The sequence below is a fragment of the Nyctereutes procyonoides genome, unplaced genomic scaffold (genome assembly GCF_905146905.1).
Source record: "Nyctereutes procyonoides isolate TBG_1078 unplaced genomic scaffold, NYPRO_anot_genome, whole genome shotgun sequence".
Classification (NCBI taxonomy): domain Eukaryota; kingdom Metazoa; phylum Chordata; class Mammalia; order Carnivora; family Canidae; genus Nyctereutes; species Nyctereutes procyonoides.
In genome coordinates this window covers 43,847,453-43,860,234 of record NW_026575142.1, presented here as the reverse complement: position 1 = coordinate 43,860,234, position 12,782 = coordinate 43,847,453, and the positions used below count along the sequence as shown (strand labels likewise).

At 39.7% G+C, this 12,782-nt stretch overlaps 1 protein-coding gene across 4 annotated transcripts; it reads right to left on the bottom strand.

Moving 5' to 3' along the window:
- Positions 1–537: 537 nt before the first annotated feature.
- ZNF639 (zinc finger protein 639) lies at positions 538–11,834 on the bottom strand. Of its 4 annotated transcripts, XM_055308482.1 has the most exons (7): positions 11,766–11,814; positions 11,104–11,154; positions 8,095–8,167; positions 7,184–7,252; positions 5,803–5,913; positions 3,376–3,510; positions 538–3,245 (listed from the first exon to the last, which is right to left on the bottom strand). In XM_055308482.1, exons 4-7 carry the CDS (start codon positions 7,239–7,241, stop codon positions 2,092–2,094), a joined length of 1,458 nt encoding a protein of 485 aa, XP_055164457.1. In that variant the 5' UTR covers positions 7,242–7,252; positions 8,095–8,167; positions 11,104–11,154; positions 11,766–11,814; the 3' UTR covers positions 538–2,091. The 4 variants fall into 4 exon arrangements, with proteins under 4 accessions (XP_055164457.1, XP_055164459.1, XP_055164458.1 ...); XM_055308484.1 differs by lacking the exon at positions 11,104–11,154 and having other exon boundaries at positions 11,766–11,834; XM_055308483.1 differs by lacking the exon at positions 11,766–11,814 and having other exon boundaries at positions 8,658–11,578.
- Between the last annotated feature and the right edge of the window lie 948 nt (positions 11,835–12,782).

The window sequence follows — 12,782 nt, the reverse complement described above, 5'->3', positions numbered from 1 at the left end:
TTGTAGTGCTAATAAACATCACTATCAGTTATGTATTCTCAGACTTGAACTGTAGTTCAAGTCACAAGAGTTCAGTGGAAATGTTTGTTTTTGAAGGGGAAAAAACCCAGAAGCAGTTAGAAAAATCTTTTTAGGTAGGGTTGTTTTTTCAAAGTTCTTTAAGCTAAAAATATAAACTATCTACCCAAGCAATTTATGGGTGTCATTGACTTATTTGAAAGTTGAGCCAAAGCAAAAAGGTTTTTATTGGACAAACTGTCTGTGGAAATGGCCTCAAGAAGCAGATTTACCAAAAAGTACAAAATTATATGGTTGTAAAACTTGGATTAATATCTTGAGGTTTCATTAGTCATTTTGATTACTAATGTGATCAAATGTAAAGCAATATAGAATTGAAAAACAAACCCACGAAGGCATTACTGTTTCCTAAAAATAAAATTCTTCAAAGTGGACGTATATAAAAAAGACATAAAAACAGAATTACCAAGAAGGTAGCAGAACAGCTAGGTTAAGTAGTCATGAAAAACATCCCAAGGATAAAGCTTAGATTTTAATGTAACATGATGAAATGGAAACATTATTAGACTGGAAGCCAAATAACTTAGATTCCACTCCTGTCTGCTACAACTGGTTTTGTGACCTTGGCCTATTTCTACAAGAAACTTTAGCGGACTAGAATGTTTAGACCAGTTGATTTCTAAGGTTCTCTTCCAGATTAAACCACTCTAAGTCTCCACAGAAACATTTCTATCAGGTAGCTCTATCTGGAATGTTCCAATCAGATGAGTTTCTAGGAATAAAATTATGCACATATGACAATAGTAGAGCTAAAAATGATCGGAAAAAACTTGTTGCTGTCACCATTTTCAAAATAGACTAAATTTCCATGGTTCTGGGAGTGGGGAAACCATAGGTTGTAAATGGATCTCTTCAACTAAATCAGTATTCCTGAACAATACTGTTAGCAGCAGTGTTTATTAGAGTACGATAGACAAAATCGTATCTTTGTGATATTTTAAGAAGCTACTATTGAATTGTGATTATGTCTGTTTCTCCTATCCCCCAATCCATATACGTTGAAGTCCTGAGCCCCAGTACCTCCAAATATGACCATAGTTGGGGACAGGGTCTTTACTAGGTTAAAATATGGTCATTGGATTAGCCCTAATCCAGTATGAGTGGTGACCTTATAAAAAGGGGAGTTAGACTTGCATACAGAGTGAATGTGAATGAAGACAGCCATCAACTAGACAAAGAAAAGCTAGAACATTTTATCTCCCATATCTTCCTAATGCTATATTAATAGTAGGTTTTCTCAGTCAATAAATGATTTGACATCAGCAGTTTGGGCTCACTTTGCATAACTGAAAATGAATTGTGAAAAGGTTATGAAATTTTACTTTTTATTGTCTAACCCCTTACGTGTTCCTCCTCATTCCCATCTTAAATCATTTAATTTGTAGATAGGGGCTAAAATGAGAATTAAAAACATAAAAAAAAAAAAAAAGACTGCCAAGAAAACTGGATCTTCCCTTCCTACTATAACACTTGCCTCCTAGTGTTATTAAAAGAATTATGCAGGTGGAGAGTCCACTGTTTTAGGGGTAATTCCTGATGGGGAATATCAAGAGGAGCGTCTGGGTTCTTATTAATAGGAATATCAGAGGACTTAATTGTATGGTATGTTGCATTTACCATATGTTGTATGGTATGTTGATCGCGCAGTAATGGATTCATACGTGAAAAACTGAGTTTGTCTTGAGTTTAAAAAAGTTAATAGCACCCATGGTTATGGAAGGAAAAATATAGTCTAGTTTCTTTAGTACATGTTTTCCATCAATTCTTGAAATCAAAGCTTATGTAAGAAACAAGACAACAGACAACAAGACTGGTTAAAACTACCATACACTGAAAATACCACATTCACATACCCTTGTATACTGAAAAAAATGTAGCAATGCCAAGAAAATTGGACAATTAAAAAAATCTTGTTAAAAGCAATTCTCATGATTTGTGTTCAAAATCATCCATTTAACATATCCAAAAAATTTTATTATTTTACATTAACATTGTGGCAGTTAAAGAAAATAATCAAGTTGTCTCATGGACTGGAAGGTGACTTATTAATTCCCTCTCATTTCCAAACCTCATCAAGCAGTCACTACATTTATGAGGTAAGTCAGCTGAATGCTTGAAATCCAGATGAATTTTAAGATCTTCAATTTGTCCTGTTGAATATTCACAGTATTGACATAAATAAATCCCTTCAGATAAATGTGAATTTAAATGTTTGCAATATTCTAGCATACTTGAAAAGCCTTTCCCACAGTCATCACAAACATGAGGAAAAATTTTAGTATGTTCAATAGCAACATGCCTGTTAACATTTGTATGAAGTCTACTCCGAAAACCACATACTTGACACACAAAGAAGTTTTTACATTTGTCAAAGGTAATTTTGCTTAACAGGCTGTACTGTCCATGTGCTCCATTGTTATACTTATCACTTAACTCAATTAATTTACATGCATGTTCATTTACCACATGGCTATGCAAGTCTTCCGGATCATTCGTTTCATGTTCACAAAACTGACACAAGTACTGTTCGTCACAGCTGTGCTCCTGGAAATGTAGGTAGAGTTCACTGCTTGATGAGAACTGTACATCACACTGCTCACACCAGTAGAGGTGGTCACTAAAATGGGTGTCTGCAATGTGCTGGCTGAGGTTCTCAAAAATTACTGTTTTATAATCACAGTATTTACAAATGTAGGGATCCTCTTCATGCAGTTTGGCATGTTCGATCAAAAGCATGTTAGTAGAAAAACTCTCCTTGCATACTCGACACACATTTGAATCAGTACGCTTATGCTTCAGGATCAGATGCTGCTTTAAATCAGAAAAATATTTGCTGTTGAACTCACAAAGTTCACACTTATAGAGGCCACTGCTATTAGCTCTCAGTAAAGGCCATTTCTGTTGGGCAGTCACATTCAAAGCCTGGCTCTTATCTAGAATTTTGCAAAGTTTAGCTGGTGGCTCTTCATCAGTTTGGTCTTGGAGACTCTCCGAGGAATTGTTTTCGGTCTCTAGATCATAATCTTCAGAAATTGCATGCACTTCTGCAGCAATTGGAACATCTTCAGCAGTGTGAACTTCTATAGGACTCTCCTCTTGAGCTTGTTGGTTGACTGACTCAGGTGAGTCACACTCTTCATCACAAATTTCAATATCAGCAGATTTTTCTGAAAAATGTAACAAGTCTATTATTACTAAATAAGACCTATTGAATAACTGGCAAAACATTTATTTTACACATTATTTTTTCATGAATCTACATAAAATAAGCAAATGCTATTAACTGGTTTCCCTAACCTGTAGAAAAGGCAGTGTGGTCTAGAATTCTAAGTACAGGGCTGGGAACCAGGTAGTTCTGATTTCTACTTCTGGCCTTGATCCCATCTGTAAATTTTGGCAAGTCATTTGATGTTTCTGCATCAGAATCATCATCTGTAAAAAGAAATTTGGAAAAATACTTATTATTTATATCAAAGCATTAACTATTAATTATTATTAAACAAAGCACTAAATGTTTTAAATATAATTTTGAATTCCAATAGGAACTAAAGGACTTAGATTTAGTCAGAAAATGGATGTTATCCTTGTACCACAGTCACACACAAAGAAATCTGTCCAAATAATCAACTGCTTTTGCTTCCATGCCCCATTTGGACTAGAATATACTTTGTAAAATTACTTAGGAATTTTAAGTTTAAATTACTAAGTCTGAATTAGAGTGTATTCCCTCAGCCCAGTCCCAATGTTAAATTTAGCATGGGGAAACTGAAGTACAGGTCATAAAAAACTGGGCTGCAAATCATGTCACTGCTGTTTTTAATAGATTTATTTTTTAGGGGAATCCCTGGGTGGCTCAGCGGTTTAGCGCCTGCCTTCAGCCTAGGGCGTGATCCTAGAGTCCCGGTATCGAGTCCCACATCAGGTTCCCTGTATGGAGCCTGCTTTTTCCTCTGCCTGTGTCTCTGCCTCTCTCTCTCTCTCTCTCTGTAAAAAATAAAATCTTAAAAAAAAAAAAAAAAAAAAGATTTTTTAGAAGTTCCCAGAAAAAATTTGGATAGTACAGAGAATTCTCATATATCCTGCATTCTGTTTCTCCATTTTTTTTTTCTTTTAAGATTTTATTTATTTATTCATGAGAGACACAGAGAGAGAGAGAGAGGGAGAGACACAGGCAGAGGGAGAAACAGGCTCCACGCTGGGAACCCAATGTGGGACTCGATCTCGGGTCTCCCCTGGGCTGAAGGTAGCGCTAAACTGCTAGGCCGCCCAGGCTGCCCAGTTTCTCCATTCTCTTATAACAATAGGGTACATTTGTTCCAATCAATATCCAATACTGGTAAGGTGATATCAACTCAAGTCCACACTTAAGCTGATTTCCTTAGTTTTTACCTAATGTTCTTTTCCTGTTTCAAGATCCTAAAATTCCACATTACATTTAGCTATCATCTCCCTCTAGGATACTGTTAGTTGTGGCAGTTTCTCTGACTTTCCTTGTTTTTGATGACCATGATAGTTTTGAGGAGTATAGGAGTATTTTGCAGGGTGTCCCATTAATGAAATGTTTTTTTCATGATTAGACTGGGATTGTGGATTAACAGAGGTAGACCAGAGAGGCAAACTGCCATCACAACAGTCAGGTTTCTCTGATGTAAAGTCACTCTTTTACTTTCCGTATTCCCTGCATACGGGGAAGGAAGTCCCAGTATACAATCCTCATTTAAGGAGTGGAGAGTTATGTTCTACCTCCTTGAGGGAGGAGTACCCACATAAATAATTTGGAATTCTTCTGTAGATTTTCTTGTTTATTCATTCATTCAATCACATCAGTATGGACTCAAGAATATATATTTTATGCTTTGGGTGATAATTCTTTTTTATCTCCCTCAAATTGTTTCAGCTTTGGCTACTGGGATCTCTCTTAGTTGGCTCCTGTGTTCCTTTGGTATACCTGTATCTTATATATATTTCCTGCCTCAGAATTAGAATCAGCCACTTCTCTAAGTAATAGTTCTTTTTACTGGAGAATGGTTTTAGAAATCAAAATCTGGGCTCACTCCTACTGGGGTGTCATTTCTTTTAGGCTTTCTAAGCTAACAGAGTAAAAATGCATATACATTGCTATGTACGCACAGACATCTATAAATGTCTCTATATGCAACCATCTGTGTCTCTATTAAGCCAAACATGAGTTTATGCAAATGTCTCCAACTCCTTTTTTTTTTTTTAATTGTGTTTCTGTGCCTATGATAGGAGCTCAAGGAAATTGGCAGTTTTGATGGTCACAAAGAAAGAATAAATGCAAGTTGTTATCATTTATTCAATGCTCTTGAAAAGAGTCAATACAAGATGCAAGACTGAAAAACATCAAACCCTTCATCCTTTGTTCCTTCCATTTAGCCCTCTGGACTATACCTTAGTGGAATAACTGTGTATAGCACTGTTCCTAACCTTTCATCATAAATATGCTCCCAACTCCAGGTCAGTCTTGATTTTCTACTTATTCCTGGCCACCTAAAATAGACTTAGGAGACTGTGCTTTTTTATTTATAGGTCTAAAATAATGTTAAAAATTAAACATTCATATTTGCTTTCTTATAAAAACCTCATTTCCCTACATTTAGACAAATTTGAATACTTGCCCATTTAGAAGTCATAACTTTTACCCACATTCTCAAGAACATAAAAATACAACTTAAAGGATATTTTGGAAAATATTATATATACCTTTGTTGTCAAAATATTTTAAGTCTGGTTGTCTCATAGAACAAACACTATAACAATGATCAGAAAAAATTCCATTGAATCCATCTGCAATCCTGCTTATTCCAGAGGAATCTGAAAATAAGAGCAAAATTTTAAAACTTTCAAGTAAATATATATACATTTAATAACAGCCATCCCTTAACATATACACTTTCAAATTTGTAATAAAGTATTAATATTTCCCTCAATTCTGAAAGCTTCTATATTTCAGATCTGATATTGACATTGAGCTTTGAAAAAACCACAAACTACACGATTTACAAAATAGCACTTGAAGCACACAAAGATAGATTTGCCCGTCAGAATTCTGTAAGTTATAAACATTGAATTAAGTACCAAGAAGATCTGCCATGTACTAAAGAGAAAGCAAAAGGCATACAGACCCTCTCAGACAGTAAACCAGGCTTAATGGCTTAATTTCCTCAGATACGAAGAATGTATAGCTTGGGTAGGCTAACAGGTATGCCAGAGACTGTCTTAAATATATATATATATATATATATATATATATATATATATATATATATATGTGAGATTAGTTATAGGTGGCCACTAGACCTTTTTTCACTAACATATACTTTATTTTCTTTTTAAAAAATTTATTTAAAATCAATTAACATATAGTATATTATTAGTTTCAGAGGAAGAATTCAGTGATTCATCAGTTTTATATAACACCCAGTATTCATTACATCATGTGCCCTCCTTAATGTATATCACCCAAGTTACCCCATCCCCGCCCCTCCTCCCCTCCAACAACCCTGTTTGTTTCCTGTGATTGAGTCTCTTAAATCTCTGATTTCGTCTTGTTTTATTTTTCCCTCTCTTCCCCTATACTCCTGTTTTGTTTCTTAAATTCCACATATGAGTGAAGTCAAAGACCTTTCTTACTGCCAAGATAGCAGGGCCAACCTCAACCAGAGGACCCAAAGGAACACGATAAAAATAAAGTTCATATTTCTGAAAATAATGTACAGGATTAAAAAAAAAATTTCCCCAATAATCCAAATATCTTCCATCAAGGTTAATGCTATACATTAAGAACAAGCTTGGAATTACACAAATCCCAATTATGCTGTGTAAGTGTGGAACTTTGGATAACTAATTTTAAGTATCTTTCATCCATTAAGTTGTAAGTAAGTATTAAATAATGTCTGTAAAGTTCTGATGTGTGCCTAGCACATGGTAGACAGATGAATATACATTCAGAGAACTTGAAGTTTTCTCTTACCTAAAAATTGACCCAGATATTTAACTGTTATCTGATCATTTATGAGAAAATGGATAAAAATGCAATTGCATGGGAATTAATCCAGGGTCCAACTTTAAAATAATCACTGACCTGAGTAACGAGAAGGGTGTAATGTCTTCCTTTTTCTTTTTTTAGGATATTCATTCATATCTTTTCAATCTAAAAATGGAAAAATTTAACAAAAATACCACAAAGATTGTTAATATTTTATAGAAATTCATTCTAAACAAAGAATTTATTGGTAATAAGAAATGTGTGTGCCACTTGAAAATCTACTTTGTAAGAGAAATGCCTCCATTTATATTTTGGATTTATTTTTTCTGATCAAGTTTAAAGGCAGGACACCAGGGATCCCTGGGTGGTGCAGCGGTTTGGCGCCTGCCTTTGGCCCAGGGCGCGATCCTGGAGACCCGGGATCGAATCCCACATCGGGCTCCCGGTGCATGGAGCCTGCTTCTCCCTCTGCCTGTGTCTCTGCCTCTCTCTCTTTCTCTGTGACTATCATAAATAAATAAAAATTTAAAAAAATTAAAAAAAAAAAAATTAAAGGCAGGACACCAAAATCTGTTTTTTTTCTTGGTGAGGTTGAGAAGTCCACTTCAGATGTTGATGTAATTGTGAGAACTGGATAATTACACTAAGCTATACTCTTATTTTTTATTTTAAAAAATTGCTGCTATGGCATCTTTTTAAGAATAAAACAAGTACATTTCTTATAACTGGGAGTATTTTGATGCAGTTTTCAAGCTAAAGGTGTATATATTTCCTTAAAAAATATTGTCACAAATCTGTATCTATCCCCAGACTTCCAGAAAATATATTCATCATGTAGAAGCTCAGAATATAATTTCCAAGAAAAAAAATATTTTTCTTACTTGTAAGGTCATATTCAACATTCTATTTAGGACAAAGCAGGTAGCAACTTTTGTTTAATTTTTAAATGATTAGATTCCCATGGACTCTTATAAAATTGGCTAATTGGTTTTCCACATTCCACTTACATGGTATAATTCTTAATACTGTAGGGAGGAGAAATGAATTACAAGGAAGTTTTCACAGATGGTAGAAAAATGCCTGTAAAAAAAAAAACACGACAGAAGTCATACAAGCAAAAATGTAGTTCACTTCTGAGACTCAAAAATACAATGGCACCAGGTCTTTAATTAACTGCAAAGTTACACGGAATTAACTCAAGTATAATCTTTTGAATGTACTGTATTAAGCACTAAAAACTGATAACTATGTGAGTGTATACATGTGTCATTGTTCTTTGAAATGAATTTACTTTCTAAAGCTTAAGCTATAATTTAACAGCAAAATAGGAATATAAATCTGATTCATTTATTCAGCCATAATGAAAGCAAATACAATGAAAGTGAACCAAATCAGACTTTATACTAAGTCCTTATAGATTATTTAACAATATAAGAACAAAAAACAAAAAAACAATATAAGAACAATGACCATTTATTTAACACCTATCATGTGCCAGGCTGTGCACATACTTTATCTTATTTAATCCTATAACATGAAAAATATACAATATCCTCTCAAAATTATTTACCTTTTACGGATGAGGAAACTGAGGCATAGTAAAATTAAGTCAAGGCAATTCTTAATAAGTGGTAGGGTTAGAATTGAATAAAGATCTATTTTTAAAGCATATACTTTGGAAACAAAAAGGGAGATAAAGAGATTACTCCAATTCAAGTAACAACTTAGTGTCAGAATCAGCATCTCCTCTTCCATTTCAGGCTAGTAGTGTTCTTTCACAGAAGTGGGCAAGTAAGGGATGTCAGAAAAAGAAACCTGTTTTCTCCACTAGCATTATATGCTGCTTTTCTTACTGTCAAAGTAATATACATGGCAGGTATAACTCGGTGTCATTACTGAGCTCATCTTGTTTTTAATGGTAAGGAACTTCAGGTGCACACACTGTTTTTGCTACTTCACTAAGTTCTGGCTATATTAATTAGCACTGTAGGTGATGTGATCATGCAGTAATAAGATAGTGCTTTTTAGTTTATTGGGCATTTTCCTCTTATTTTATTTGATCTTCACAACAATCCTGTGAGGTACATTGAGGGGCTACTATCAAACTCACTCCAATTTCACTGATGAGGAAGCAGATTCAGTGAAAGTCCAGTCAACTAAGCAGCAGAACAGAACTGAAAAAGCCTGTCTTCTGACTCGAGTTTCAAACAACTCTGTGTAATTTTCATTGCTAATCACTATTACCAGCAAGTTACATCTTCCAGTTCTTATTCCACCACCAATTGGGAGAAAGGGAAGGGAATCACCCAAAGAAACCAACAACAGTGGATTTATAGAAATAGTCTCTCTCTATATAAAGGCTCACCTGAACACAAATAGCATTCCTTGAACCCTTCCCAATCAAGTGCATTAAAAGAATAAAAATTTTCTTATTATATAATAAACTAAAACTTCAAGACTTATTCCTAATACCTCTTCTGCACACCTCTAGAATTTATACAGCCCAGAGCACTACACTTCATGTTTTAAATGTTCTAAAACTATCAGGGAGAACAATGAAAACTGTCAGCCAAACATTAAGGTAACCTCTTGCTATTTCAGAATACACTTTAAATTCTTTCCAACTCGAAGAATGAAAAAGTAAGGAAAGGAAAGCAAGTATGGCATTAGAATTAACATTGCAAGCTGGCCTGGATTCAGACTGTCAGATGAGAGGAACAGGATCACCTTGATCAGGGAAGCTCGGACTACGACGTGAGGCTGAACAATATCCAAATATTTATCAGACTTCCTTTTAGCATGAATGCTAACATGCCTACTCAAGACCAGAAATACTATCGTTCATTTCAGCACACATTCTTACGTGCTTTTTGTATACATAGCTGCCCTGATGAAGAAGTTTGGCTTTTTACTAAAAGGTGTCATATGAACATTTGCTCACTGGTCTTCCTCTCATGGGGAAGATTCTGAATCTCATGGACCTAATCATTCACCTCCTTTTCCCCACTTAATAAATTCCACATATAAGTCCTCGCTTTGGCAGCACATATAATAAATTACACATAGAATACATGTCACTGCAGGAAAATTAGGAAAGAGGTTAGAAAGTAATTTAATCACCTCGAATCTATTCACGCAGAAAAACCACTGCTAACATTTTGATAGACAACTAGACAGTTTCCTATGCTAAGGTATCCATATATATTTCACATTTACAAAAATGACATCAGGGATCCCTGGGTGGCGCAGCGGTTTGGCGCCTGCCTTTGGCCCAGGGCGCGATCCTGGAGACCCGGGATCGAATCCCACGTCAGGCTCCCGGTGCATGGAGCCTGCTTCTCCCTCTGCCTATGTCTCTGCCTCTCTCTCTCTCTGTGTGACTATCATAAATAAATAAATTAAAAAATTAAAAAAAAAAGAATTTAAAAAAAAATTTAAAAAAAAAAACAAAAATGACATCATGCCACATGCAGTACTACTTTTTTTTTTCAAAAAGCAACTTACAAAATACATATTGGCATCTCTCCACCTGTCATTTTCCCCCCCAACAACGTGCAAAATGCCACAAAACAGGCAGTCAGTATCTTCATCAAAGAGATCAACAGCCTTTCACGTAATACAAATATTCTCTAAGTGGCACAAAAATAAACCAAGTATTTACAATCAAAAGCTTCATCTTTCCAATAAGGTTTTTAAAGCAAGTCCTTTTTCACCCTCATTTCAAGAGAAGTATATACTCGCCGGAGTTTAAAATAACAGAAACATGGGCAGCCCGGGAGGCTCAGCGGTTTAGCGCCACCTTCGGCCCAGAGCGTGACCCTGGAGACCCAGGGTCGAGTCCCACGTCGGGCTCCCTGCAGGGATCTCTGCCTCTCTCTCTCCTCTGTGTATTCTCATGCATAAATAAATACAATGTTTAAAAAAATAACAAACACAAAAACGTTTCAGGTCTTGAACTAGAGCCCACGGTACGTCCGACTCCAATGTCAGCATTGCCAAAGGACACGTTTTTTTACCTCTCTGCAATGAGATGAACTGCTTCAAACTACTCGCGTCCCTAGGTTGTACTGAAAAAAGAAAAGAAAAGAAAAGAAAAAAACCCCAGAAGGGGCGTCTGAGCACCGCGAGGAGGGGCCCAGGGCACCGGCCGGGGCCAGCCGGGCACCCGCGGTCCCGAGCCCAGGCGCCGCGGGCCGCCGAGGGGCGGCCGGGCAGGAGCCGCCGGCCACGCGCCGGGCCCACGGGCCGCCTAGGCGACCGCAAAGGAGCCAGCAGGAGGGCAGCGGGCGGAGGCCCGAGGCGTCCTCCGCGTGCGCGCGCGTGCGGGGAGCGGGTCGCGGCTGCCTCGGCTGGCGGGGCGCCGCCATCCCGCCCGAAAACGGAGCCAGGGTTTCATTTTAAAGGACGCCGTCGGGCCTGCCCTGGCCTCTCCCGCGGGAGGCTGCGCCCGCACACTCCCTGCGACCGCGGGGCCCGCCCGGCCCGCCCAGGCGCAGCTCCCGGCGGCCGCAGCGGCAGCGGCAGCGGCGGCGGCGGCGGCGCCCGAGCGTGGGCGGAGGGGCCGCCGGGCCCTCGCGCTGCCGGGCGCTCCCGGGCGCTCCCGGGCGGCCCCCGTCCCTCCGCGCGCCTCTCGCCCTCCCCGCCAGGCCCCAGACCCAGGCTCGCCGGCCGCACTCACCGCCTCGCTCCGCGCCTGCGCCGCGCACCTCAGGGGCCCGCCGACTGGGCGGGGAGGGGACGGGGGCGGGGGGCCGGAGCGGCGGCGCGGCCACGCCGCACAGCGGACCTGGGAGGGACCACGGGCTGGAGCCCCGGGGGTGGTCGGCGGCCTGCGCCCCCTGCCGGCGCCCGTGCGCCGCCGCGGGCTTCTTCCGGGCGGGGTCCCGTCCCTCCGGAGCCCAGCGGGTGACTCCACTTCCTAGAACCGCTCCGGGCGAGGCCGCCGACGGAACTCCCCCCGCCCCCGCCCCCGCCCTGCCTCCCGCCGCCCGAGGAGCCGGACTAGCGCTGCAGCTCGCGGCCCCTTTCCCACCCGGCTGCTCCTCCAGGGGGCGCGCGACAGTGGCCTTGCACGGGGGAGGCCCGGCCGAGGGCAGCTCCGCCCGCAGAGTGGCAGCTGCCTGCCGGGCACGGAAAGGCGACGGCGGGTTCAGGGTTTTCCCCGAGGCGCCACCAAAGAACGACGCTGGGCTGCGAGTGCCGTGCCCAAGGGCAGGAGGCTGGAAAGCTTGAGGATCGCGAGTCATTATTAGGGCTTCCTTGGTTCCAGGAATCCCGGTGGAATGAATGTGAAATTATAGGGGATTCGGTTAGATGATTTCGTTCCTTTTCGGATTTTTGAGCTCCTATGAGCCGATGTGGAGAGGATTAAATTGAACAAGCATACGCGAGCCTGTGAACACGGTTTCAGAAATGAAGATACCTGTAGAAGTGTGGTCATATGTTTGATCTCTGATAGTGAATTGAAGTTGTCAGTCCCAGTTAACACATTAGAAAAGCGAGGGTCTAAAGACTAGATCTTTTTTTAAGATTTTATTTATTTATCCACAAGAGACACAGAGAAAGAGAGAGGCAGAGACACAGGCAGAGGGAGAAGCAGGCTCCATGCAGGGAGCCCCACGTGGGGCTCGATCCCGGGTCTCCAGGATCACGCCCTGGGCTGAAGGCGGAGCTAAACCGCCTAGGTCTTACTCTT